At 37.5% G+C, this 27,656-nt stretch overlaps 1 protein-coding gene across 1 annotated transcript; it reads left to right on the top strand.

The window, feature by feature from the left end:
- The first annotated feature begins 690 nt into the window (after positions 1–690).
- Positions 691–8,146, top strand: LOC115218472 (DNA-directed RNA polymerase II subunit RPB7). The gene is made up of 2 exons (XM_029788310.2): positions 691–999; positions 7,674–8,146. The coding sequence occupies exons 1-2, from the start codon at positions 756–758 to the stop codon at positions 7,946–7,948; spliced, it is 519 nt and encodes a 172-aa protein (XP_029644170.1). The 5' UTR covers positions 691–755; the 3' UTR covers positions 7,949–8,146.
- Positions 8,147–27,656: the final 19,510 nt, after the last annotated feature.

The raw sequence follows: 27,656 nt of genomic DNA, 5'->3' as shown, positions 1-27,656 counted from the left end.
TCGTGACACAGGCAGGAGTTAGGTCGTTTTGCAGATTGCAGGGCGTGCAAAAGTAGATTTAAAAGCATGATAGAAGAAATCATCATCGTTTAACGTCTGTTTTTCATGCTGGCATGGGTTGGACTGAAGACTGGCAAGCCAGGAGGCTGCACCAAGCTCCAATCTGATCAGGACAGGTTTCTACAGCTGGATGCCCTTCCTAACCCCAACCAATCTGAGTGTGTAGTGGGTGCTTTTTACGTGACACGGCACTGGCATCGACCACGCTAAGATGATAGTGAAAAGAGTTAAGTGTTGGTAGAGGAATAATGGAGGAAACAGATCGAAGAAGAAGACGAACAGTAATGTCATGGATTATAATTATTAAAGAATTGATGACGAAGGTAGGTCAATTAGGCAAATTTAATTTCGGTATGATTTAACTCGGAACGTAAAGAGTTTGCACAAATACTGCAAATGTTTCATGCCAAAATATACTAAGACATCAACAAAAGTTGAGCCAAAGAGAGATTACATATGAAGGAACAGGGAGAACAGGAGAGTTGTGGTTATGCTTTATTTTATATAAAGAAATGGCAAGCATGAGAATCAAGATCAGGTCAAGGATTCCAGACCGGGTTAGAGACGGAAGCACAAAGAATGAAACGTTTAGCTCAAAGCTATTCAGAGTCAGTACGCACGTTTTAGTGACGTAGATAGCATATTTATACAATAGCGGGTTTTTCTCCATTTGAGTTATTAACTTACCTGGCAGTATGTTTTACCATGTGTCATTAGAACATGAAATTCTACTTCATCCTCGATATTTTGGCCCCAATCTACTAAACATTGTACGAAAGAAATTATTTACAGAAGTGGAAGGAACCTGTACGGGGAAATATGGATTTGTTATTGCTGTCACATCGATCGATAACATTGGTGCCGGACTGATTCAACCGAGCAGAGGTTTTGTTGTTTATCCTGTTAAATACAAAGCGATCGTCTTCAGACCATTCAAAGGTAGTTTGGTATATTCAGTATAATTTCTAATGGAAGTTTGATAATATTGTTTGTTTAAATAGAAATGCATTTAATTATATGTTTAAACAGGTTTATATGAATTAACACTGAAAGCTTCCATGTGGTATCAATTATAAATATTATGAGTATTTATTATCAATTCAGTTCACACTTACTGCTTAAAAAAACGGTTAATATAGGGCGTAACAAATATCAGAAAATCAAAAAAAAATGTGTGTAATAGGTGTAAAACAACTTCCTATGAACGAATATGAAAAAAAAAATTCGCGCACGCGAAAGGGGGGTGGGGGAGAGGCCTCGGAAAATTCACATCGGGAAGTTCCGAAAGCGTCTGAGGAGCTGACCCGGGCACCAAAACAAAAACAAAATAGTGTAATATGTGTAAAACAACTTGCTCTAAACGAATATGACAAAAAAAAATGCGCTCTCGCGAAAGAGGGGTGGGGAGAGGCCTCGGAATATTTATATCGGGAATTTCCGAAAGCGTCTGAACCGGGCACAAAAACAAAAACAAAAACAGCGTAATAGGTGTAAAACAACTTGCTCTAAACGACTATCATGAAAAAAATGCGCGCTCGTGAAAGGGGGGTGGGGGAGAGGCTTCGGAAATTTCACATCTTCAGTCCACGGCCTTTAAACTAAGAAAAAATAGTGTAATTGGTGTAAAACTACTTGTTCTAAACGAGTATCAAGAACACACACTCACACATGAATCATAAACTCCGTATTTCGCAAAAAAAAAAAATAAAGAGAAGAAATTCTGGAAATTTTTTTTTTGCGAAATACGGAGTTTATGATTCATGTGTGAGTGTGTGTTCTTGATACTCGTTTAGACAAGTAGTTTTACACCAATTACACTATTTTTTCTTAGTTTAAAGGCCGTGGACTGAAGATGTGAAATTTCCGAAGCCTCTCCCCCACCCCCCTTTCGCGAGCGCGCACTTTTTTCATGATAGTCGTTTAGAGCAAGTTGTTTTACACCTATTACGCTGTTTTTGTTTTTGTTTTTGTGCCCGGTTCAGACGCTTTCGGAAATTCCCGATATAAATATTCCGAGGCCTCTCCCCACCCCTCTTTCGCGAGAGCGCATTTTTTTTTGTCATATTCGTTTAGAGCAAGTTGTTTTACACATATTACACTATTTTGTTTTTGTTTTGGTGCCCGGGTCAGCTCCTCAGACGCTTTCGGAACTTCCCGATGTGATTTTCCGAGGCCTCTCCCCCACCCCCCTTTCGCGTGCGCGAATTTTTTTTTTCATATTCGTTCATAGGAAGTTGTTTTACACCTATTACACACATTTTTTTTTTGATTTTCTGATATTTGTTACGCCCTATATTAACCAAAAAAACTGCTTAAAAGAACGTGAAATAGCTAGAACCCATCTGCACAGCTGCTCGGCCTACGAAAAACAATAGCCACATTCACTCAAATCACACTGGACAATAATCCTAGATATACAAATCGCACATTTCCTTGAAAAAATTTGGGGGGGGGGATTACTATCCTTTTTAGATGTCAGAGATTACGAATATGCAAGAAGTTCTTTTTAATTTCACCCCCACCACCAATTTAAAATTTTGATTTTGTTTATTTTAAAGAGATTGTAGTGAATTGACAAACAAATGCAAATCGAAATTAAATACAGACGAAAACATTAGTGAAAAGAATTTGCGTTTTACTTGTGTTTGCCTTAAATAATCGTAAATAATAATTAAATGTAAATTAAATATACACCATTTTTTGAGAAACAAACTATGTGTTTAATAATTAATGTTATAAAGTTTAATAAGGGGCTCAAATTTCATCCCCTCCCCCAATTTTGAATTTTGAACTTTTCATTTATTTACATTAGACGGATTTGTGTCCTCATCTTGTTACCACAACGTTTCAGCTGATTTACTTTCCAGCTATCAATCAGGTGTCCTGGTAGAATTTTGACCCCAACCCTGGGTTCTCATTCCTAAGGTATTTTTGGCATAACTACAGATTCCCGCCCCTCCCCAATTTGGATGATCATAACTTTCAGAAAAATGGATATTTTGAGGACTCAAATGGACTTTTGAGGACCGTTCCCCACTCGGGGGTGTTTCGGAACAAGTCGTCCATATTAGTTTCTTTTTCTCCGTTTAAGCATCCGTAGATTTCTAGTCCTTTCTCTCTCTCTCACTCACTCACACACACACACACACATATGTAATTACACAAGTTCAAACGGGGAATTATTCTATTCAATGTCTCTCTCTTTGATTGGCTGTTGTTCGCGTCGTCTCGCGTAAGTTCATATATTTTGTCGTGTTTGCTCATGTATACCTGTATATATTTTTGTCAGAAAGGTTCCTAATAATATCTGTTTGACCTAGAGCGAATCTTGCTTGAAAATTTGCCCTTTAAGGGCCAATTTTCATATTAGCTCCACCAACCAAAAAGCCAGACCAACCACACAACATTAGTGCCACCAAGTACAGAGACACCATCACCATCACCAACACAAGCATCTAACCCAGAAGAAAAAAAGGGAAAAAACTAACCCCATCCCCATCAACCCATACATCACATCCCAACAACCACCAACAGAAGCAACATCAACAACAACACACAAATTGATCCCAATACCCTTCCCCTCGCTTCTTCTGATCCCTCCAACATGTCGTTGGATGAAGGCGATACAGAAGAATGGCAAATGACTACATGGGGTGGGGAGAAGAAAAAGGGGAAAGAAGAAAAGACAGGCAATCAATCAAATCAAGGAGAGTCATTGCTCCTGAAAACGCACACATTACCACCAACAATACAAACATACAAGCACCAAATGGCCTCACAATGTTGACAGCAATAAGCACAAACAATTCAGTCCTAATATAATACATTGGGTCAAAGACCAACATAACAGGAGACTATGTCAAAACAAGCAATCACCCACACACAACACCACCACCATAACACATAAAAATCCTACACATGACACAAAACATACACAACACACTGAAATCTCTCTACCCAAATGCAGTAGGGAGATTTCAAAATTACTTATCAAAAAGAAAAAAGAAATATACAAAAACCTTCTGAGAGAAGAACAACCAACTTTCGAACAGTGACTCTCTCTCTCTCATTCTTTTCTTTTTCCTTTTGTGTCTAAAGCACAACTTTCGATAGGAACATGCTTAGAATAGGTTGTATAAAAGTGCAAGGCTACCTGTTAAATGAAATCAAGTCACAGAATGTGCATATCATAGCCATCAGTAAGACCAGACATCACAAACCACGGGCTCTCCGCACATGTTCGGCGGACAATTTGACATTTATTTTTCTCCGTGTCTGCTGAGAATGGGTGGAGGTGGTACTGCAGTGCTTTTTCAGAAGATTATGGACCTCAAAAAGCAATATCCCTAGATCCAGAGGGTAGGCTGGTCATCTTGGATGTCAATGGCAGTAATGGGTGTGCTTTTCAACTGATAACAGTTTATGCACCATCCTTAACAGGTCAGCCGAATTTCTTTTGATGTTTAGAGGTTTTTCTGAGAATGTCTTGACCTTTACTTTTAGTGGGGGATTGGAACGCTACCTTGGACATGCATCTAGACTACATGGGTAGAGATAGGAGAGGAATTAAATGACTCAAAGATCTGCTCAGACATTTCCAAATGTGCTGTGTGGACATGGAGCAACCGCATCGGATTGTCCAGATCATATTTAGAGTATTCTGTAGCATAGTGGATAGGGATAGTGTAGATTGTCCACAATTTCATATAGTCAGCTACACAGATCACAAATATGTGACTTGTACGCTTGACTTAGATAAGAATCAGGGTCCTGGTTTACTGGAAACTGAATGCATTGTTCACAGCACACCAGGTTTACAGAGACCGGATTAGCACATTAGTTAAGAGGGCATTGATGGGCACCATCGTCAACAATAGATAGTGGTATACCCTAAAAAAAGCAATAAAAGCAGAATCGGTTAGGTATAGTAAGCCTTTAGCAATAGATCGAAATAGAATAGACGGAGACCTAGTTAAGAAATTAGAGGAGAAATTAGAAGTGGCATCATGTCCAACGTGCTGGTGGCGAGGTTGGCCCTTGACCAATACTTCAACGCCTAATATAAAGGATGTGATGTCAGAGCTAGGATGCATGCTCTGAGAAATGAAGGAATTGGAGCTGCCCGACTGTTCAGGACAACTGGTGGGTCAGAATGCAAGGTGGTCCTTAGTGCCTATCTGCATGGCCTGCCACAACTCTTGGCAAGAGAGGTGAAGTTTCGTGAAAGACCTATCACAGCTGTGGATGTACAGGATGCGATGGCAGGCTGCACAGGAGACAAGTTGCCAGGCTTAGACGGTCTCCTCTATGAGCTTTATTGTCATTTGCCTGACTTGTTTGGAGGTGTCTTGGCAGTACTCTACTACAACTGGCAGCAGAACAGCTGAGTCTATCGTGAATATTGCCCCGCCACCTTCCTTTAACCAGGAAGGCAAGGCAGTTTTCATTGTACTGGTGGCTATGGTGAAAGAATGTGTATGGTGGACTCATGTGAAAGAATGTGTATGGTGGACTCATGTGAAAGGTTTAGAGACAAACACTTTCCTCTCTGGCCAATCGCTCATCAACCTTTTCAAGTACCACTTGAAAAGGAAGGTGAGAATAGAGAGGGAAGTTTTGATTTGTGAAAATTTCAATAAAAGGTGGGGTGATGTAGCAAAGATGGTACGCGTGAATGATGAAACCATTTCAAGCATGATCCTGTAAATCCAAAAGAGAGAGAGAGAGAGAGAGAGCGCTTTGCTCTTGTGTTTTTTCCCTGCCTGAGGTTACCATGGTCTTTTTCATAGGCTTTCCCCCCCCCCCCAAATAAACCTAATCTGTTTTACATTTTTACCCTGCCTTATTTTGCTGTTTATACATTCCAAATGCTTTTGATTGCATTTTTTCTTCCTTTCTTTCGAGAAGAAAAGTTCTACATTGTATTATCCCCTCTATGTTTGGCTCTGCGTGGCTAATAAAGAAAAATATCTGCCTACCTGCCTGCCTATTTTATTGAAAATTTTGAAAATGTGGTTTCTTGTATATTTGGAATTTCTGTCATTGAAAACATAGGAACCTGCTGAAAAAAGAAATCAGAAATGTCTGTTTTGTGTGTGTGCGTGTCAGGTCCACCGAAGAAACGGGGTGAAATTTGAAAAATTTAAAATTTGCGGGGAGGGGAGGTTGAGGTGGGCATTTTAAATTTGGAAAAGGTGATTTTAAACAAAATTTTGAAAAAAAGTTCAATTTAAATTGGTGGGGTGGGGGAAGGGGCAGGATGAAATTTGAAAAGGTGTTTTTTTTTGTATATTCGACATCTAAAATGTAGGAATCTGAAAAAATCGTTTTAAAAAAATGCATTTTCCCAGGAGAGGTGCAATTCTGCATTAGCCTCCAATTCTTGGAAAGCCATGAGCACATTACATTCCTGCTTTCTTTCCTAAAACAAAAATACTATTATTTTCTTTAACTGCAAACCGGCTTCTGATCCAGTAGACTTATTTTCAAAAGCATTTCTGTTCTAATTATCTCATCTGTTTGACTTTACAAACATTATATCCAGTATCACAAGGTGCCCTTTATTAAAGTAGAGATAAGATGAGAGAAATTTGGCTGCTATTTCTAGTACCTTTGAGTCCCTAGAATAATCAAGAGAAGGTAATTATTATAATCGGACAAAGTTGAGAAATTTCTCGTCAATGGAGTTTAGCTAAGAAACATTAACAGATAAAATACATAAACATAGAAACAAAATGCTCCATTCATTCACTTAACTAATGAATTAACAGTTTTGCATATGTGAATACTCATACTGTTTTATTGTATATTTTTAAAGACACAAAACAGCTGCATCCCTTAGAATTTTGTAGATCTTCAGAGATTCTCCTAAGTTTAGTAAGTGTACATAAGACCTTATGAGCCAAATGAAAACTAACCCGTGATTACTTAAAATTATTCAACTGACTTAATTACCAAATTATAAATATATTTTATAAACGATGAAGCACCATACTTAAGAATGTATGAAAACATTTGGGGAGTCCAACCTGTTTCTATGTGATCCTGTTTGTTTTGTACTAGAGATTTTGTACTTACAGATTCAACAACTTAACCAAAATGTTTATACATTAGTTTAAAAGATTGTTTAGCGTTTTTCCACAGTTGTTTTATGAATAGATTTGACTATAACAACAGACTGGTGCCCCTCGACTGTTTTCTTATAATTTTCAGAAAAATGTGTGTTTTTCTTACATGAAATTTTGCAGGAATACATTTTCATGGGTTTAGATTACAATCATGTTGATAAAATTTAGAAGAAAATTTTAGTGGGTTGAAGAATCCGATTGTTCTTTTTCTCATCCATCCTGATTTTGTTACCTTTGTTGCTACCAATATCTGTTACTTGAGCATCCTCATAAAAGCACACATAGGTTGTAGCAGATGAGAATCGTCTGTCATAGGTGTCAGAATTCCATTACTAAAGTAAACACCTAGGTTATACATTATTGTAAATTTATTCAGAATATTTTATATTTTTAAAATATATTGTAATTTTTTCAAACCATAATGAGAAAAATTTTAAATTTAATAACTCTTTTTTTTTCTTGTTTTTTCTCTCCCATCACATTTAGGAGAGGTGTTTGATGCAGTTGTAACCCAAGTAAATAAAGTTGGCTTATTTACTGATATTGGACCTTTGTCATGTTTTATCTCCCGACATTCTATTCCTGCTGATATGGAATTCGATCCTAATTCAAATCCGCACTGCTATAAAACCAAAGACGAAGATGTTGTTATCCAACAGGAAGATGAAATACGTATCAAAATTGTTGGTACAAGAGTAGATGCAAAAGATATTTTTGCTATTGGAACACTTATGGACGATTTCCTTGGTTTAGTTAGTTAAATGTAACAACCAAGACTATTTAAGAATCAGACACTACAAAACTATGCCATTTCTTCATGTGTTTTTACTACATCTTGACTGCATTATTTTGATTTCAAACACTTTGTTATGAAATCTCAAATCATATTTTATAATTCAAAAATACATTAAATAAATTATCCAGGTTACTTTTTTTAAAAATATTATTTGAAAGAAATATCAATTGCATTCATTTTAATATATTATTGTTTCTGTATTCAGTTGTTTTTAATGTATTTGTGTGTGTTTATCTCATGATAATTGTAAATGGTTGTCACTGTCATTCATTTCCACAGGGGGTAAAAGGAAAAGATCCAAAAAAACCAAATAAGCAAATGCAAGTAAAGCAGGGAGATATGTAACTCCTGAAAGCCCCTTACACAATCAAACCAGCAACGACGCCACAAAAACATACACTGCTAACAGCAATAGACACAGAAAATACAAAACTAATGAGCTACATCGCATCTCACACAAACATTTGTGAAGATGATTTTAAACTAAACAACCATCCACACACTACACCACCGACACACATAAAAATAGTACATGTCACACAAACGCAGCACCACACACTCAAAACCCTCTTTCCAAATGTGTTCGGTGGGTTCCAAAAATATTTGTCAAAAAAACTTTTTAAAAACCTCCTCCAAGATATTTTAAAAGAGGAGGAAACTACTAAAACTTTCGAAACGAGTAAGTAACCTCTCTTTAACTGTTGTGTGTGAAACACAAATTTTCGACCATGAATTATGCTTAAATTAGGTTGGCATCAGCTTGGAAGTAAGGTTATCTTCTAAATGATATCAAGTCACTGAACATTGATATAGTAGCTATCAGTGAAACCAGACTCAATAACCCGCAGGTCCTCGCGTCCATGTTTGGCGGACAATTTGACATTTATTTTTCTCTCTGCCTGCCAAACATGGGTGGTGGTGGTACCGCAGTGCTTTTTCGGAAGAGTCTAAACGTAAAAGTAAGACCAATATTTCTAGACCCGGAGGGTAGGCTGGTTGTCTTGGACGTGGATGGCAGTAATGAGTGTGCTTTCCGTCTGATGGCAGTGTATGCACCGTCCTTAACGGGTTGCGCGGATTTCTTCAGATGTCTAGAGGTTTTCCTGGGAACGTCTCGACCTTTACTGTTAGTAGGGGACTGGAACGCTAACTTGGACACGCATCTAGACTATGTGGGTATGGATAGGAATAGAAGAGGATGTAAGTGCCTCAAAGACCTGCTCAGACGTTTCCATTTGTCTGACAAGTTCCGACTTGACTATCCGAATGTGCCAATGTGGACTTGGACAAACTGCGTCGGATCGTTGAGATCGTATCTAGATAGAGTTCTATGTAGGACAGAGGATAGAGATAGTGTAGGATGTCCACAATTTAAAATAGTCAGCTACACAGATCACAAATTTGAGAGTCAATACATACAGAAGCGCCAACAGGGGACATCCCTGATGGACCGAACGTGATGTCAAACGGTTTTGATAGGTGACCGTTCACCCAAATTACCGATCCGATGCTGCTATACAAGGTAGCAAGCCAACCGTGGAAGATGGGACCAAAGCCAGCCACCCTGAGGACGGCCGCCAGGTACTGATGGTCGACCCTATCAAAGGCTTTAGATTAATCCAAATTGATCAGTGCCCCACCCATGTCAGGATCCTTAACTATCCTGTTCACAATGTAGCGCATCAGATGGAGGTTGTCATGGATGGTTCTGCTTGGTACGGCGCGTGTTTGTGCTTTGTGCCTCCGGAAGGTGGTGACACTGAGGGGTATTCCACGGGAACTGGGTTGCGGGACAAGTGTGTTGGCATATGCGGACGATGTCACCGTCATAGTGTCGAGCCAAAAGCACATCGAGATGCTAGGTGAGACACTAAAAGAATATGAAACGGTGACGGGAGCAAAATTTAACCTGGAAAAGTCGGTGGGTTTGTTACTTGGCACCTGGAGAAGCAAGCCCATACCGTCCAACAGTGACTCCGTAGTGGGACGTTGTACGGACAGACCGGTTAAACTGCTTGAGGTCTGGTTCAGTCCGGACCTCCAAATGGATAAGAACTGGGATGAGATCAAGAGTAGAGTGGTCACTCTCAGCCAAACATGGACTGAGAGAAAGCTATCTCTAAAAGGTCGGGCAGAGGTGGATAATGCGTATATCGCATCAGACATCGATTACCACCTGACCGTTGTGCCTTGTTCTGATGCCACCATCACGAAACTTGAACACATACTTTTTCACTTTCTGTGGAAGGGTAGTGTTCCGATGGGGAGGTGATCCATTTGCTGTCAACATCCCTTAAATGTAAGAACTGGGGATGCCGTGGTTAATGATGCGCAGACATGCGCTGAGACTGCGGCATCTCTGGAACTTCATTGATGACTGAACAGGTGAGGCACGCCTTCCCTCAGCTTGTCTCACTCACTGAATGCGAACATGGATTAAAAAGAGACCGAAACTGGGCGATTGGCACCACAAGTGTCGCCAAGCTCTACAGCAGCTCTGCTGTCCAGGATCAAACTTGTGCAACTTCCAAACATCCAATGCGTTCTATAGAGGATTAGTGGAGGGGAGGTCCGACAACACTCTTGGGGCAAACCTGGGTGTCGACGAGAAATTCCTAACCCGTCTTTTCAGGACGACGTTTGGGCCGGGGTGTACGGATAACTTCCAGAGATCCCTGGCTTGGCAATGCTATCGGGATGCACTACCAGTTTGAGAGAAGATCTACAGACATGGTTTGAAAACCACTGGACCGACCTGCTCGAGATGTGGTCAGAGCGATGAAACCGTTCTGCATGCACTCGTGCAGTGTCCAGATATTTCAAAGCTGTGGACTGTTGTCGTGTGTGGGATGGGCCCACTTATCAGCCGAGTCTATTGTGAATATTGTTCCGCCACCTTCCTTTAAACAAGAAGGAAAAACAGTTTTTGTAACATTGATAGCTATGGCGAAAGAATGCGTATGGTGGATATGTTTGAAAGGCTTACAAACAAACATTTTCCTCTCTGGTTAGTCTCTTGTCAACTTTTTCAAGTACCACTTGAAAAGGAGGATGAGAATAGAGAGGAAATGTTATCGAATGAAAGTTTCAATAAAAAATGGGTAACTGTGGCAAGTATGAAAGACGACACCATTTTAAGCATAAATCTATAACAAAAAGAGAAAACGAGAGAAAAGGTACCTACTCTTATGTACATTTTGAACTGCCTGAGGTGACCTTGGTCTAATTTGTAGGTTTTTCTCTCCAAGGCTATACCTAAACTGTGAACAATATCGATTCCCCTTTTTTTGGGAGGGGGGAACTTTATATATTTCTTTTTTTTGTACACCACACAGCCCAACTATCCCTATTGATCGAACTTTTTCTTTGTGTGTTCCACCCATCCCACCGCGAAAAGAAAAACTCTACATTGTATTTCGTCTACACTCTGTGTTTAGCCCTGTGTGGCCATAATAAAAAGATATCTATCTATATCTATATATAGGCATAAGCATGGCTGGGAAACTGAGAAGAGATAAAAGAAATTGATCAGCAGGTAAGGATTTGCCAGAGTGGGCTGAGTGCTTTTTATGTGGCACCAACACAGGCGAGGTCAGTTTTGGTATGGTTTTTGCAGCTGGATGTCCTTTCAAATGCCAACCACTTTACAGTGTAGACTGGATGCTTTTTAAGTTGCTTCTGCACTGGCAGGGTTACCAAGTAACTTTGCAAGGCAAGAAATCTTTGAGAGGTGAGGGGGCATTGGAGGAGGTGATCATATGTTCGATGATAAAAGGTTAGAGTGCAACAGAGAGACAGAAACATGTTTTGCTGTAGAGGAGGTACATGGCTACCTAGAGACAGAAAGTTAACAGGAAAGAGGTGTGCTGCTGTAAAGGCTACCTAGCCAGAGGTAAGAACAAGAGGAGGGAGAGGGAGTGATCAGAAATGAGGATAGAAAGGGGTTATATTGTTGCTATTATGCTAAAGTGTCGCAAGTCCAAAACATTGCTTTTTCAGAAACTGAAAAAAAATAGTTTCACCATTCCATAGCAAAACCATTGTACTACATTTTGACAATTTTTGATATCTTGGCATCTGAAGCAGCTGGAGATAGAATTGTGTGACCAAAAGAACTGGCTATTGCAAGCAAAAAATAAATATTGAAAAGAGAGAGACTTTCAAGAATCGCATGAAGCTTATTGGGGTCATAGTGTTATAAGGGATTGTAATATATTTCTAATTCATTTATCTCTTTATCAACTACTATATGTAAGACTAGAAGACTGTGTCTATTTTGAATAAAGGACAAGAGTGAGTTGACAGCTAAGGGCTAAGTATGGTCATAAATGTTATCATATGTACCCCTTTTCTTCAGAGAGGAAAGAAGACATTAGGAGCAGTCAGTTGGATATAAGTAACTGTCTATAAAAAAAAGGCTGGGTAAGGGAAGACTTTAAATCATGATGTTAATTAATATCTGAGGTGTGGGTACAGGAGGTGGTCAAACTGCATAAGGAGTACACAACCACCATATATATATATATATATATTGGGTATGTAATCAATAGATATATATATAAATATATTGGTTAGGTAACCAAATGCGGCTCAGCAGCAATTACAAGGGGATGATAATCAACCATAATCCAGTATATGATGTATAAAATATATTGATAATTGTTTTTAAATTTGGGTGATGAGGCTAATCAATTACACCAATCCCAGTACTTAATTGGTACTTTATTTTATCGACTACAGAAAAAGGGTGAAGTTGACTTCAACAAGGTTTGAACTCGGAATGTAAAGAATTGGAACAAATAACACAAAGCATTTTTCTGAAGCTTTAGCGATTCTGCCAGCCTGCCATCTTATTATATTGATAAATGATCCTTTTTACTATGAGCACAAGGCCCAAAATTTTGTGGGATGGCGGCTAGTTGATTACATCAGCACAACTGGTCAAATGGTACTTATTTCATTGATCCTAAAGAACTCAGAAAATAAAGACAGATGAAATGCTGCCAAGCACTTAGTCTGGTGTGCTAAAGATTCTCCAGCGCATCACCTTATATATTATACTGATAAATGATTAAAACATTCTAGAAAATAAGAAAGACTTATTACTTTGAGACGTTTTTCTTAATAAATGTAGGCGAAGAAAAATTTTAGTAGTTTTTAAAGAATTATAATATATAGACGCAGGCGTGGTAAGAGGATTGCTTCTCAATCACATGTTTCCAGGTTCAGTCCCACTGCGTGGCACCATGGGCAAGTGTCTTCTACTACAGCCTCAGGCTGACCAAAGCATTGGGATTGGATTTGGTAGACGAAAACTGAAAGAAGTCAATCGTATGTATATGTGTGTGTGTGTGTGAGTGCTTGTTCTCCCACCATCGCTTGACAATCGATGTTGGTATGTTTACTTCCCGTTACTTAGCGGTTCGGCAAAACTCACCGATAGAATAAGCTCTAGGCTTACAAAGAATAAGTCCTGGAGTCGATTTGTTCGACTGAAGGCAGTGCTCCAACATGGCCGAAAAATGTAAAAGAATAAAAGACAATTTACAAAAATATGGATTTTTGTAAATATTCGGGGATTCTACGCATGCAGTGTAAATAAAAACTGGGATCATTAAAATTAATTAAACTGATGTGATTACTCATTAGATAATATACTTTTTAAACAATAAAGCGCTATAGTTTAAAGTTTTGGTAGACATTCCGGAATATCAGAATGTCAATTCTATGAGACCGCTGTGTAACAGTTAAGTAGTCGACGACAGTGGGAGGAGGGGGTGTCACGTGATTTCAGGAGCAGACGACATCGTTGTAACCTGTGAAATTCTTTGAACGTCTTTGAATTCTCTGAGAAGAAAAGTTGCAGAAAAATAACACTGGTAAATATTTTATACTTCTTTTAAAATTTTTATTTCGTTTTCAATTTTAAGCAAATACTGTTTTGTTCACAATAAAAAAGAAAAGAAAAAAATAAGTATTTAATATACCATCTCTAAACAAGCACATCATAATTACAATGATTTGGACCATATTATTGAATGTTTGTGTGAAATGTTTTTTTAATTAATGAAACTACAATATATAAGAAACTAATTTGGAAAAGCGTTGTTGGAGATTTGCAGGGAAAAGAAAAAAGAAAAATAACATAAAAAAGGTAAATTAATAACAGTTAAATTATAATTATTCTGTTGTGTCTGGGGAGAGTCATTCTCTTTTGGTGCCTCATAATTTAAGACACCAGTAAAATTTCCACTTATTTCTTTTAATTTTTCTAAAATTTTCGTTGCGTCTTGCAACCTTTTCAAAAGTTTTGACTCAAAACTAGAGATAAGTGGAAAGTTTGCCGGTGAGTTTGTTAAATTATAAGGCACCAAAAGAGAATGACTCTCCCCAGACACAACAGAATACGCTTCAACACACGAACTCACATAAAGAATGTTGCAAACCAAATCCAAAAGCGAAATATAATTATTGTATTGAGCCAAAAGTTTTGCAATATTTTGGTAACTCCAAGGAAGCGAGCTGCCAGAAACATTAGCAGTATTTCGTCTGTCATTATGTTCTGGGTTCAAATTCCGCCGAAATCGACTTTGCCTTTCATCCTTTCGGGGTCGATTAAATAAGTAGCAGTTACACACTGGGGTCGAGCTAATCGACTGGCTCCTCACCACTAAAAATTTCGGGCCCCGTGCCTAGAGTAGAAAAGAATATTTTGGTAACTTATTTCCTTTTGTGGCATGTTATAACAAACGCATATCAGCCTTCAAAATAGAGGCCATCATGAGGTACCGTCTGAAGCCATCTTTCTGCAGTGTTCTTTGATCTCTCGGTGATACCAGTTTTTGTCCTTCGAGGCAAAGAACTCCTCTACTGAAGCTTCCACCTCCTCTGGATTGACGAAGCATCGCGAACGTAGGAAGTGAGCCATGGATCAAGGAAAGAACTGATAAACCATGAAACACAGTTACTGTCTGACCACACAGTTACTTTCTGACCGTGAACCCCAGTTACTTTCTGACGATATTTTTAGAATGGATATTAAAAAAAAAAAAGAAAAAAAAAGAGTGAAATAACGTAATTATGTAGCTTTAAAAACATACCGAATTAAAATTGATTTTAAAACAACCAAAAGATGTTTTTGAAAAGTTCCGTGAAGAATTTTACTTTTTTTGTTTTTATTAGCAAATATTTTTTGTTTTAATAAACATGATGTTGCTGTATTTACATCTACGTTACTTAGCAGTTCGGCAAAACTGACCGATAGAATAATCACTAGGCTTACAAAGAATAAGTCTTGGGATCGATTTGTTCGACTAAAGGCAGTGCTCCAACATGGCAGCAGCCAAATGACTGAAACAAGTAAAAGAATAGACAATTTACAAAAATATGGATTTTTGTAAATATTTGGAGATTCTACGCATGCAGTGTAAATAAAAAACTGTGATCATTAAGAATTATTAAACTGATGTGATTACTCATTAGATAATATACTTTTTAAACAATAAAGCGCTATAGTTTAAAGTTTTGGTAGACATTCCGGAATATCAGAATGTCAATTCTATGAGACGGCTGTGTAACAGTTAAGTAGCCGTCGACAGTGGGAGGAGGGGGTGTCACGTGATTTCAAGAGCAGACGACATCGTTGTAACCTGTGAAATTCTTTGAACGTCTTTGAATTCTCTGAGAAGAAAAGTTGCAGAAAAATAACACTGGTAAATATTTTATACTTCTTTTAAAATTTTTATTTCGTTTTCAATTTTAAGCAAATACTGTTTTGTTCACAATAAAAAAGAAAAGAAAAAAATAAGTATTTAATATACCATCTCTAAACAAGCACAGCATATTTACAATGATTTGGACCATATTATTGAATGTTTGTGTGAAATGTTTTTTTAATTAATGAAACTACAAATATAAGAAACTAATTTGGAAAAGCGTTGTTGGAGATTTGCAGGGAAAAGAAAAAGAAAAATAACATAAAAAAGGTAAATTAATAACAGTTAAATTATAATTATTCTGTTGTGTCTGGGGAGAGTCATTCTCTTTTGGTGCCTCATAATTTAAGACACCAGTAAAATTTCCACTTATTTCTTTTAATTTTTCTAAAATTTTCGTTGCGTCTTGCAACCTTTTCAAAAGTTTTGACTCAAAACTAGAAATAAATGGAAAGTTTGCCGGTGAGTGTGTTAAATTATGAGGCACCAAAAGAGAATGACTCTCCCCAGACACAACAGAATACGCTTCAACATACGAATTCACATAAAGAATCTTGCAAACCAAATCCAAAAGCGAAATATAATTATTGTATTGAGCCAAAAGTTTTGCAATATTTTGGTAACTTCAAGGCGGTATTTCGTCTGCCGTTACGTTCTGGGTTCAAATTCCGCCGAGGTTGACTTTGCCTTTCATCCTTTCGGGGTCGATTAAATAAGTATCAGTTGAGCACTGGGGTCGATATAATAGACTTAATCCGTCTGTCTGTCCTTGTTTGTCTCCTCTGTGTGTAGCCCTGTTAGGGCAGTAAAGAAATAAGACACGTTCACAGAATCCACATCATGCTACACAAATAGGCACACGTACGCCTGCGCATACATACACGTCTCTCCCTGTGACTCTCTCTCTCTTTAGCATTCTTCTGTCCCTATAAATATAAACTCTCAAAACTAGGATACAGACCTTGAGCAGAGAGATGAGGTCGTGAAGAGCGACGAAACGACTTTATCGAACGAAGCTGAGTGATTTATTGACCGAACGATTAATCTAACAATTGATTAGTTGATTGTGGAAATGTTTAACTAGCAGGCTAATAACAACATCGAAAATATTAAAACAGAGCCAGTGCATTTGTTTATTATTCAATAAAATTGCTTCTCACATTTTATGTTTAGGTTCAGTAAGTGGACCATTGCCCATGGCTCTTGCTGTTCATTACAGACTGGCAAAATTGATATAGTCGTTGGTTATGTTGAATTCCTGTAGCACTACAATATGTGACTAGGAAAGGACAGGAGGCTATCTACCCAGAATGAGGTGCGAGCTTCGACTGCGGAGTAACGAGCCAGCAACTGTGTAGGGATGATGCGCCAGGGAGACTGGTTAAGATGGAGATCAAGCGGTGACACTGGAGGGGGGGAGTCCCATCGGATAAAATTCCTAATTCAGGCAGTTTACAATGTCTTTCTAAACCCATTCAACTTGTTCTGCTAGGAAAATTTGGAATCACCAGCTTGTTCCTTGTGCCCAAAGATAGGAATCCTGGAGCACAGTTTCAGTTGCTGTCCCGGAAGCTCTGAGAGAGGAAGACACCATCGAATGTATAAGTAGCCATTGCAAACACCTCCGTCAAACAAAGAAATTTATCAACTTAGTCAGAGATGGCGCAGAGAGGACGTCAGCTGCTAGGAAAGCAAAAGACACGGAGCCGAAAGTCGACATTGAAAACTTGGCTATGTAAATCAATAAAACTGAATATTATATTTAATTTGACGTTCTGACATTTTGTATATTTTCACTGGCTGTACTATGGCTGAAAGGTTAGGTGAAAAAGTTTTTTTTTTTCTGATGCGTATAGAAGATATGGTGATTCCGTTTGAGGTAATCCCTGATCTAGTATAACTATGACTAGAGGTGTTCTAACAGTGACTAAGGTATATAGGTTTTCATTACTCAATGCGTCGTAGCAGTTTTTTGAAAACGGTAGAGTGTAATTTAAAGAGAACTCTGACTAATTTCTAGTTAGAAGCGATCACGTAGAACAGTCTCGTATTTATAGTGTAAGGGAGGTAATTAACAGTTGAGTAGTCTCCCTTCTTACAATATATATTTCTTTACTACCCACAAGGGGCCAAACACAGAGAGGACAAACAAGGACAGACAAAGGGATTAAGTCAATTACATCGACCCCCAGTGCGCAACTGGTACCTAATTTATCGACCCCGAAAGGATGAAAGGCAAAGTCGACCTCGGCGGAATTTGAACTCAGAACGTAACGGCAAACGAAATACGGCTACGCATTTCGCCCGGCGTGCTAACGTTTCTGTCAGCTCGCCGCCTTCTTACAATATAGAAGTGTCTGACCGAATGGAATAAAATCCTGAAGTATTAGGACATTGCAGTGCACTTTCTCTTTCAACTTGTGGCGTTTGAGACGTTTGGAGGGACTGGGCCACTGACAACGAAGTTCTTATTATCGTTGGCAGCTCGCCTCACCCAGGTGTCAGGTGATGCCCGTAAGAGTGCTTGGCATTTCCAACGCTTTACCCTCACCATCACTCGTAGTAATGCTGGGAGCGTGAGGGCTTACTCTAGTAGGTTCCGTTGAACCTCGTGGTGTGTGACCAATTGAAGCACTTGGTACTGCATTGATATTTTTTCTCTTTTCTTTGTACTATATATGTATCGTATACATACATGTTATATGAATAAAAAACAAAACGTATACTTGCGGTTAGCGCATCTCTGCCCAAACAGCAGTGAGTAGTAGGAACATGTAAATTGTTTTAGCATTTCACCCGGATTTTCCTTTAGTATTGACAAAAACTTTTGACTAAGTCCTTAATTTATTTCCATAGTTTCTGTTTTCACACTAACCAACCGAGATATTTGCTTATTTCTTACTGAAATCCACTGTTAGTTTGATTTAAAACCGTTACTGTAAAAAAAAAAAAAAAAAAAAAACCCACTTTAGATTTCCCGAAAAATTATATAACTATATAGTATTTAACTATGATATTATGTTTGATTTCGAGTTCACTTAGTCGCTGTGTTATTGTTCTTCATAAATCTTTTCTGATTTTCGTTAATAACGCAAAATAATGCTGAAGATTTCTTTTGTATATTCATCTAAATCAACGGGTACTACTTAAGAAGAGTGGTCCCGGTACGCGCACTCACGTATTCGCGCATCCGCGCTAGCTAGTCGTGACTAGTCGATCCTACAACGACTACCTAGCAAAGTAAATAAAACACAATAAATAGTTTTTTTAAACAAAGTAAATAAAACACAAAAACACAAAGTAAATAATTTTTTTAAACAAAGTAAATAAAACAAAAACACAAAATAAGGATTGACTAGTCACGATTAGCTAGTGCGGATGCGCGAGTACGCGAGTGCGCGCACCGGGACCACTCTTCTTAAGTAGTACCAATCAGCGATATAACATGTACTTAGTCTGGTTCAGATTAACATATCCACTGAAACATTTATGTTGTAATATAAAGATTATTAGTCCAGCATAAACATAACACGGGATGAGGAAGATTTGATTACAATTTAAGGGAAACATTCTTTTATAGCCAGATATTTGGATCTTTACAAAAAATTATTTTAAAAATCTGTCGGTCAAAAGGTAAAGATACAGATATTGTTTTTTATCGTTTTGGTCAGGAGAAAAGGCAGTGTCCATGACTATAAACAGGATCTCCGAGATTTATGGGAGGAGTGAGGAAGGAAGGCATCTTCAAACTGGTGACTGGTGGTCTGATTACTTACAATGGAGTGGATAGAGTTGAACACAAGGACTAGGAGTTGGTGTTAAAGGGATTTGAACTAAGAATGCAAACAGAACAGAATCGTATGAATAGTCTAAAACTTCTGTCAGTCAACAATCTTAAAATGATACTTTGTTTATCAACGTCCAGAAAAATGAAAAAAGCAAGATTGACTTTTTATCAGGATGTGAACACAGAGCACAAGAATAAATACAGTCAGGCATTTTATCTCTCACAATTCAGTCAATTTTCTGCCTTCAACTTCTACAACATAAAAAAAAAATTCTTTCTAGTCCATAACAGAGAGAAAATGATCAAGCTATCCAGTCAATTCTAGTCACTGAACTACATGTAAGGCATAATTTAATCAGTGCTGTAATTGCAAATTAACATCATCATCATCATCATCATCATCATTTAGCATCCGCTTTCCATGCTAGCATGGGTTGGACGGTTTAACTGGGGTCTGTGAAGCCGGAAGGCTTCATCAGGCCCAGTCAGATTTGGCAGTGTTTCTACGGCTGGATGCCCTTCCTAACGCCAAACTTTGAAATTTTATTTATGAGTTGATAATGTGCAAAAGCTTTGTTCAAATGTGGTAAATTGACTGCTAATACCATGGCCTAACTTGATCATGATACATTTATCAAGGACTTGGATCAAAAAGGTTTTTACAAGTATCTTGGAATGCACAAAGGGAAAGGGATTCAACATGGATCAATGAAAGACAAGATCAGGAAAGAGTATTATAAACGTATCAGAATGATCCTGAATATTGAGCTGACTTCTAGAATAGAATTGCAGCTATAAACCCCCTGGCTGTACCAGTTGTCCCATATAGCCTTAATTTCATCAATTGGAATCTGAGTGAACTCCAGAGTATGGAGTTCAGGAAACTGCTGACAGTAAACATGATGCACCACCCAAAATTGGACGTCCACAGGCTCTATCTCTCAAAAAGGGAAAGTGGTAGAGGCCTAATCCAACCTGAAACATCCTATAAAACAACCATGATAGGACTCCAAATGTACATCCAGAATAACACCAGCTGGATGGTACAGCTGGTAAGGCAACATGAACAAATTAAGAAATTACACTCAATCTCAATGGAAGCATATAAGAACTTAACCTGTCTGATTATGATGATGATAAGGAGGGCACACCACCCACTTAGGCAGCAAAAATGTGTAAAACAAAAGCCAAACAGGAAAGCTTGAAGGTAATATCGAGACTGTGGAAAGAAAAACCATTGCATGGGCAATACTCCAAATGAGCTGGGAAGCTGATGTAGATATGAAAAGAACTCATCAGTGGCTGCAGAGTGCTGGTTTAAATGCTGAAACAGAAGGATTTATCCTCGTGGCATAAGATCAGAGCCTCCTCACCTAGAACTATCAAGCTAATGCCACACACAAGAAGGTAGACACAAAGTATAGACTCTGCAATGACAAACTTGAAAGTGTTGACTACGTTGCCATTTGCTCAGTTCTTGCATCTACAGAATATAAAACCAGGCTTGATCAAGTTGGCCAATACTTGCAATAGAGAATATGCCATCACTATGATATCCCACACCCTAAGAACTGGTATGAACACCATTCAGAGCCAGTCACTGAGGGAAAGAATGTTACTATCCTATGGGATTATGGGATACATATAGACAAGTAAATAAATGCTAATAGACCAGACATCATCAAAGACCTAAGACAAAAAACATGCCTGTTAAGTGAAATGACAGTGTCTAGTAATAGAAACATCTCAGCAAAGGAACTTGAAAAATTGTTGAAATGTAATGACCTTCAAATTGAAATATCTAGGACATGGCAATTAAGAATCAAAATCATCCTTGTTGCTGTAGGTGCCCTGGGAACGATCAAGAAAGGTAGTGAGAAATTTTTTGACAAGATCCCTGGGAAACCAATAATCTATGAAACTCAAAAAAATTGTGTTGACATCAACCGCCCACGTCCTCAAAAAGATTCTTTCCATATAATATATATGTGCCTTAGGTCTCTGGTTGAGACCTAGTTGGAAGATGAAATAAAATGCAAATCAATCGGAAAATAATAATAATAATAATAATAATGGTTTCAAATTTTGCACAGACTAGTAATTACAGGAGAGGGGATAAGTCAATTACATCAACCTCATTGTTCAACTGGTATTTGAAAAAGTTTAAGTGTCTGACTTCAGTTCTTTCAATCTGGTTCATCACACAACTTCTTTTGCTTAAGTCACCAGACATATATAGATTGCCTGTGTTTTCCAGCCATGATAGCAGGATCTTTCCTGCAATTGATTGCAGGTTTTCAACATAACTTCCCAATTCATCAATGTTCAGGCACTATATGAGTGCATGCAGAGTTGTGTTGTTGCTCTGTGCACATCTTAGGCAGATCAGGTTAAAGGCACTTGTATGCTTGCTGAGCTTGAGGCAGTAATCACTGACAACACTGCCAGGCTAAGGATTTCTGATGATAATCCCTGGGCCCCATTCCAAAAGCCTTCTGGAACAGACCCACCAGTTGATTTCAGTCAATGCCCAGAGTTTCCTTGAGAATGAATGCTTAGGTGCACTACAGCTTGTGAGGAATAAAAAAAGGTAGATGAAGGGACATAATACAGCAGTAAGTAAAAAAACAACAAAAATTAGTAGTGAGTGAAAAGTATAGGTTTTGTACACAGAATAAGACAAAAAAACCCCCAAAAAACCAAAAAAAAAACTGACAAAGGAATTGCATAGGAGTCATTTAGAGGGAAAGTGCATATGCACACAGAAAGCAGTATTGGTGAATTTCAGGAAACATGGAATTTTGAATGATGCCATGTTCTGACAGTTAACAGCCAACAAGGGTAGTTTATTCCCTGCTTCAATAATTTCGGATGTGAAAAATATTTCCAAAAGTTAGGAGTGCTGTAGTGTTTTTTGGGTTTTATAAGTATGTTTGAGGGTAGTAGAGATATTGAATTCAAAAAGGTGGCTAAAATTGTTGTTGGAAAGATAGTAGATGATGATATGTGCTTCTTCTGTATCAAGAGCTAGATGTTGAAACTTTAGTGTACCAATGCCCAGAGAAGCAATATGTTCAAGATGTGGTAAGTGACTGTAGTTATACTTGTTATATACTGGTGTAATTAATCCCCACCCTCTTTTCAACAGATAGATCTTATTTTTAAAGAATAAATAGGTAAATGTAGAGTTTATGACATGAGAGAGACTAGTCAATATTTCAAGTGGAACCTATTGTCATAATTTCAATTTTTTACTGCATTTTTTTGTTTTCCCAAATCACGCATATTTTCAGGGTTTATGAGGAATCACTAATTACTTTGAAATCAACTAGACATTATAGACAATCATTTGTGTTAGAAAAGAATAACAAATCCTTTGATGTGATTCTGACCATGGATTTATCATGACTGGTAAGTGATAGAAACTGATTCGAGTTCTAACAGTTGGCCTGTCTCTCCCATCCATCTCAAATCGTAAGGTTTATAGTGTTTAGTACAATTTATCTTGAAATAGCAGTTAAATCATACTCTAAAATCTATTGTTAAATTAATAAAATAATTATATTGTGGAAAACTGGTTTTGTTTTATAACAGGAAGTATATAGAAGTCTGATCCTGAAGTCAGTGAATGTTAATTAGCAACATGTGAAAGCATGAAAAGATAGATGTCAATCAATAGAAAGGACTCCAAAGTGAATACTGCTTTGTGAATTAAGGCCTAGAACAGTTATGATGCAGCAGAAATTTAGTAATTAGTGGTTTTAATAAATGATTAAATTTAGAACATATTTGTTGGACTAAATTATTTTTTGTAAGATTACCAACTGAATGTGTTTAGAAAATCAGAACTGTGTGTAAAATTCAAAGTTTTTTTTTCAAGCTATACATATAATATGAAGAGAAAATGTTGCAGAGATAAGAAAAAAAAGGTAATCAATATATGTGACTGGTAACCTGTGGAACAGAGATACAACAAATCAATATCTTGTTCAACTGCAATGTGTCATATTAAGAGTAACTGAAACAAATGTAGACAATGATTGATACTGCTGCTCCTTTTTCTGGCAGACAAGATAGATAGATAGATAGACAGACAGCTAGAGAGAGAGAGAGAGAGAGAGAGAGAGAGAGAGAGAGAGAGAGAGAGAGAGAGAGAGAGAGCAGCTTTGAGTTTTATTTATATAACCAGTGCATGCTGTCATTAGTCTGATAAACTGGTGAAAATGGTGAATGACTGAAACCTTGTTTGGCTGCACAATAGCAGCTACATTAGCTTCCTTCTAGATTTCTGGGAAACTGATCACTAACCATCAAAATAAAACAAAAAATAGTGAAAACTGAATGACTGCACAAATATAATCCAGTGAGTGAATGTTACAGGTGATGAGTTGGCGAATGGACTGACGGAATCAACTGCCATGTGCATGCAGAAGAAGCAAATGGAGTCTACATGACATGTGTGAAAATGCAAGTGGATCTGCTTGTGTGTAAGGTACAAGTGAGTCTGCATAATGTGTGTAATAATAATAATAATAATAAGATGAAAGTGACTGCATGATATGCATGAAAAATGAAATATCTGCAGAAATTGAAAGAGCAAAGGTATTAGTGTTTTAGTGGACATTCTCAACTACTACATGTTCTCTACCAAAAAACAGAACCGGTTTATGAAGTAAAAAATATTTTTTTATAGAGCTCTCTACAGTAAACTTTTCAGTGAGAATTCATCAAGCTTTAGGATTGTTTTGGGTTGCCTGCTCATTGCTGCATCAGAGTTGGTACTTCATGGATGGTCTACTGTCTTCACTAGTGAACATCTATGGAAACAAAAATAGCCTGTGTTGTATTTATAGATATCTATTCCTCCTTACAGAGTAAATAACCTTGTATGCTAAAACATGGTTAATTCCATGGTTAATTTAGCATGTTTGTTGTTAGGCCCATGATCATGTTAAACTTTAACATTCCCAGCATCAGATTGAAATCTTCCAAGCTGATGTAGATATGTCAGAAAGAGATGTAAGAAAGTTAAAACTTTGTCACACACAACATTGCATAGTGTTTGATCAATTTCCATTTATAGCCTACTTCTGTGAACAAATTGTGTTAACAAATACTTAGTACACCTTTTATAGCCATTGCCTTTGGTATATAGAGTACATTCTCTTTCTTTAGTATACAGTGTACAGTCACATGTTATGATAAATAGAGTACAGCTACATCCTTTGCTTTATAAAGTGGGGTCACTTTTTTGGTATATACAATACGTTCACATAATTTGGTATGTAGAATATTGTGCCTTTATATGTTTTTTAAAGTACAAGGAATTTCTATTGCATCCAGAGCATAGTCACATCTGTCTTTGGTAAGATAGAGTACAATCACTTCTGTTGGTATATATTTTTAATTCATATTCTTTGATATATGAAATACAGCCACAACCTTTGGTGTATAAATGCACTACTTTTCATTTGTTAACCTCTCACAGTCACACAATCAACTGCCATGTCCATGTATTTGTTTTGACCAATCATTAAAGTTTGGTATAAAGTGGAGGTTCTCAAACTTTTTGGGCCTTTGCCCGCTTCATGGCCACATAATACCCTCAACACCCCACCCCTATTTTATATTTTGTTAATTTATTAATTATGAGTCATTTGATATTTAATATAATATATAATTTGTATACAATACTATAATAATGTTATAATAAATTCATAGTGTCCTCCAATTCACTGCCTTCCTCCCAATGCCTCTTTTTTCTCTACAGCACCCCCACTGCCCCCTTAGGCACCAGCGCCCACTTTGAGAACCTATAGCATAAAGCCAGTGGCAATGATGATAACAACTGTTCCAATGATGACCATCCTCTCTTTATTTCAGACTATTATCATCCAGAACTATTTTATCTCATATATCCCACAATCCTCTTTTTAGATGATGATGGAATGGTGGTAGTAATGGTGGCGGTAGTAATGATGATCATGGTGATGGTGATAATATTAATGATGATGACAATAACAACAACAACGACGATGATGATGATGATGGTGTGGATGGTGGTAAGGTTGTATTGGCGGTGATGATAGCGGTAGTGGTGGTGGTGGTAGCAGTGTGATATTGCTTGATTTGTTTTTGTTACTATTTGTGGTGTTGGTGGTGGTAGTGATGTTCTTGGTGGTATGGTTGTTAACATAAGCGTTGGCATTCATATTACTGGTGGTGTTGGTGTGGTTGTTGCTGCTGGTAGTAGTGGTGATAGTAGTATTACTAGTGATAGTGGTGTTGGTGTTGGCGGTGCTGTTGTTATTATCAGAGCTACTACTACAGGTGATTGTGGTATTGGTGATATTACTGTGCCTGTTTAATCGTTTACGTATCTGCATATATAAACAAGGGCCTGGGAACAGGGGGTGCAAAGGTGCACCTGCACTCCCTAGAATTCTCAGGGGGTGCAAGATCCAAATTTGCACCCCCTGCATAATCTTACCAGTTTCAGAAAAAAGTGTCTAAAATTTATCGGTATAAAATGCTCAAGTTGGATCTCATCTCAAAACAAAGAAAAAAAAATAAAAGTGATGAAGCTGGCATAAAATTCCCTAGGGAGTTTATGACCACTAACTTCTGAAGGAAAGTAGTATCAAAATACAAAAAAAAAATAAGTGACAATAACACCAGTAGCAGCAACAATAACAACCAGCATGTATGGTTAATTTTGAATATATAGCATTACTTGAATTATTGAAGACAGCTGCCACCCAGTTAAAATGTGTAACTCTCTCTTTCTGTCTGTCAAATACTTCTCTCCATCTTTCAGTACCACTCCCAAGTTCTTTGCAATTGGTGTTGCTAAAGACTTAAAACATGGTTGAATGGATTCGACCGTTTGACCCCAGTCTAAAAATAAAACCCTTTCAGTCAAAACGATTTTCTCATATAGATTGTTAGGTCCAAAATGCGCATGAAAAAATTGTTTGAAAGTAAAAACTTTGAAAGGAAACATTTAACTATAAATAATTGCAAACCGAAATTACGAAATCAATTTGTAAAGCTACACATCCGCTTCTATTCTTACTCAGTGGTATCCCACACAGCTTTCAACATTTGGTGGACATTGTCTCCGTTTTCTAATCTTTCCTATCCTCTTCTTTGTTAAACATTCCCTATCTATTTCTATCGTTTTTTCTCTCTACACATCTTCTTTTCTCTATTTACTGCCTTTCATTTCTTCTTATCTCCATAACCACCACCTATCTATCTTTATTGCCTTCTTTCTCTACACTTCCTCTTTCTTTCTACCTGCGCTCCCAGGTCAATGGGTCTTCCCCCCCGTCCACCTTTTTGGTGCAAAACGACCATTCAATATCCCTTACCATTATCTGCTTGACCACTACCTGGTTAAATGCCTTTTTTCAGCTCCAGCCTAGCATTCACTTCAGCCTTGATTCCCCTTTTCATTTTTCATTTAATCCTTACCTTCCTTTTGACTTTATTCCCCTCTCTCTGCTCTTTTTATCCTTCTCTTGAGTTCCTTAGGAAATAGTTTACTTTTAGCGTTACTACTAACAAATCGTATCTTAAAGACGTAGTTTAGGCAGAATGCCTTATATATTGACGACTTTCATTTTTTTATCTTGCCTTAATTCTGTGGTATTATCAATCAAAAGTCTTCCTGCGTATATATAAAATAGTATCTGCGTCATATTTGTTTCCAATACTGTCTTGCTTTTTCGTTTTATATAGAAAACACTGATTTAATTAGTTTGATAAGTGCCTCTGCACGAAACTCTCGAACCTTCAGTCACTATGTAACTTTCGCCGATCAATAAATCTATACTTATTTGAGTCTGACTCAACATGAGTTCTATTTTTCATGTTTGAACCACTACGCCTCTGATGAGAACCCAATAAGGTTCGAAAATCGATTAAGGTTGTTCATCTTTTTTTCAATCTACGGAGAAATGGCTAAATTGGTACTACTTAAGAAGAGTGGTCCCGGTGTGCACACTCGCGCTAGCTAGTCATGACTAGTCGATCCTACAACGACTACCTAGCAAAGTAAATAGAACACAAAATAAATGATTTTTTTACACAAAGTAAATATTTTATTTTAAAACAAAGTAAATAAAACACAAAAACACAAAGTAAATAATATCTTTAAACAAAGTAAA

The sequence above is a fragment of the Octopus sinensis genome, linkage group LG1 (genome assembly GCF_006345805.1).
Source record: "Octopus sinensis linkage group LG1, ASM634580v1, whole genome shotgun sequence".
In the NCBI taxonomy this organism is placed as follows: domain Eukaryota; kingdom Metazoa; phylum Mollusca; class Cephalopoda; order Octopoda; family Octopodidae; genus Octopus; species Octopus sinensis.
Note: the sequence above shows the minus strand (reverse complement) of the source record. Positions and strands in the feature narration are given on the sequence as shown.

Coding starts and splice junctions, on each gene's coding strand:
- LOC115218472 (XM_029788310.2), top strand. CDS start 756: ATGTTTTACCATGTGTCATTAGAACATGAAATTCTACTTCATCCTCGA. Junction 1,000..7,673: donor CGTCTTCAGACCATTCAAAG/GTAGTTTGGTAT, acceptor CATCACATTTAG/GAGAGGTGTTTGATGCAGTT.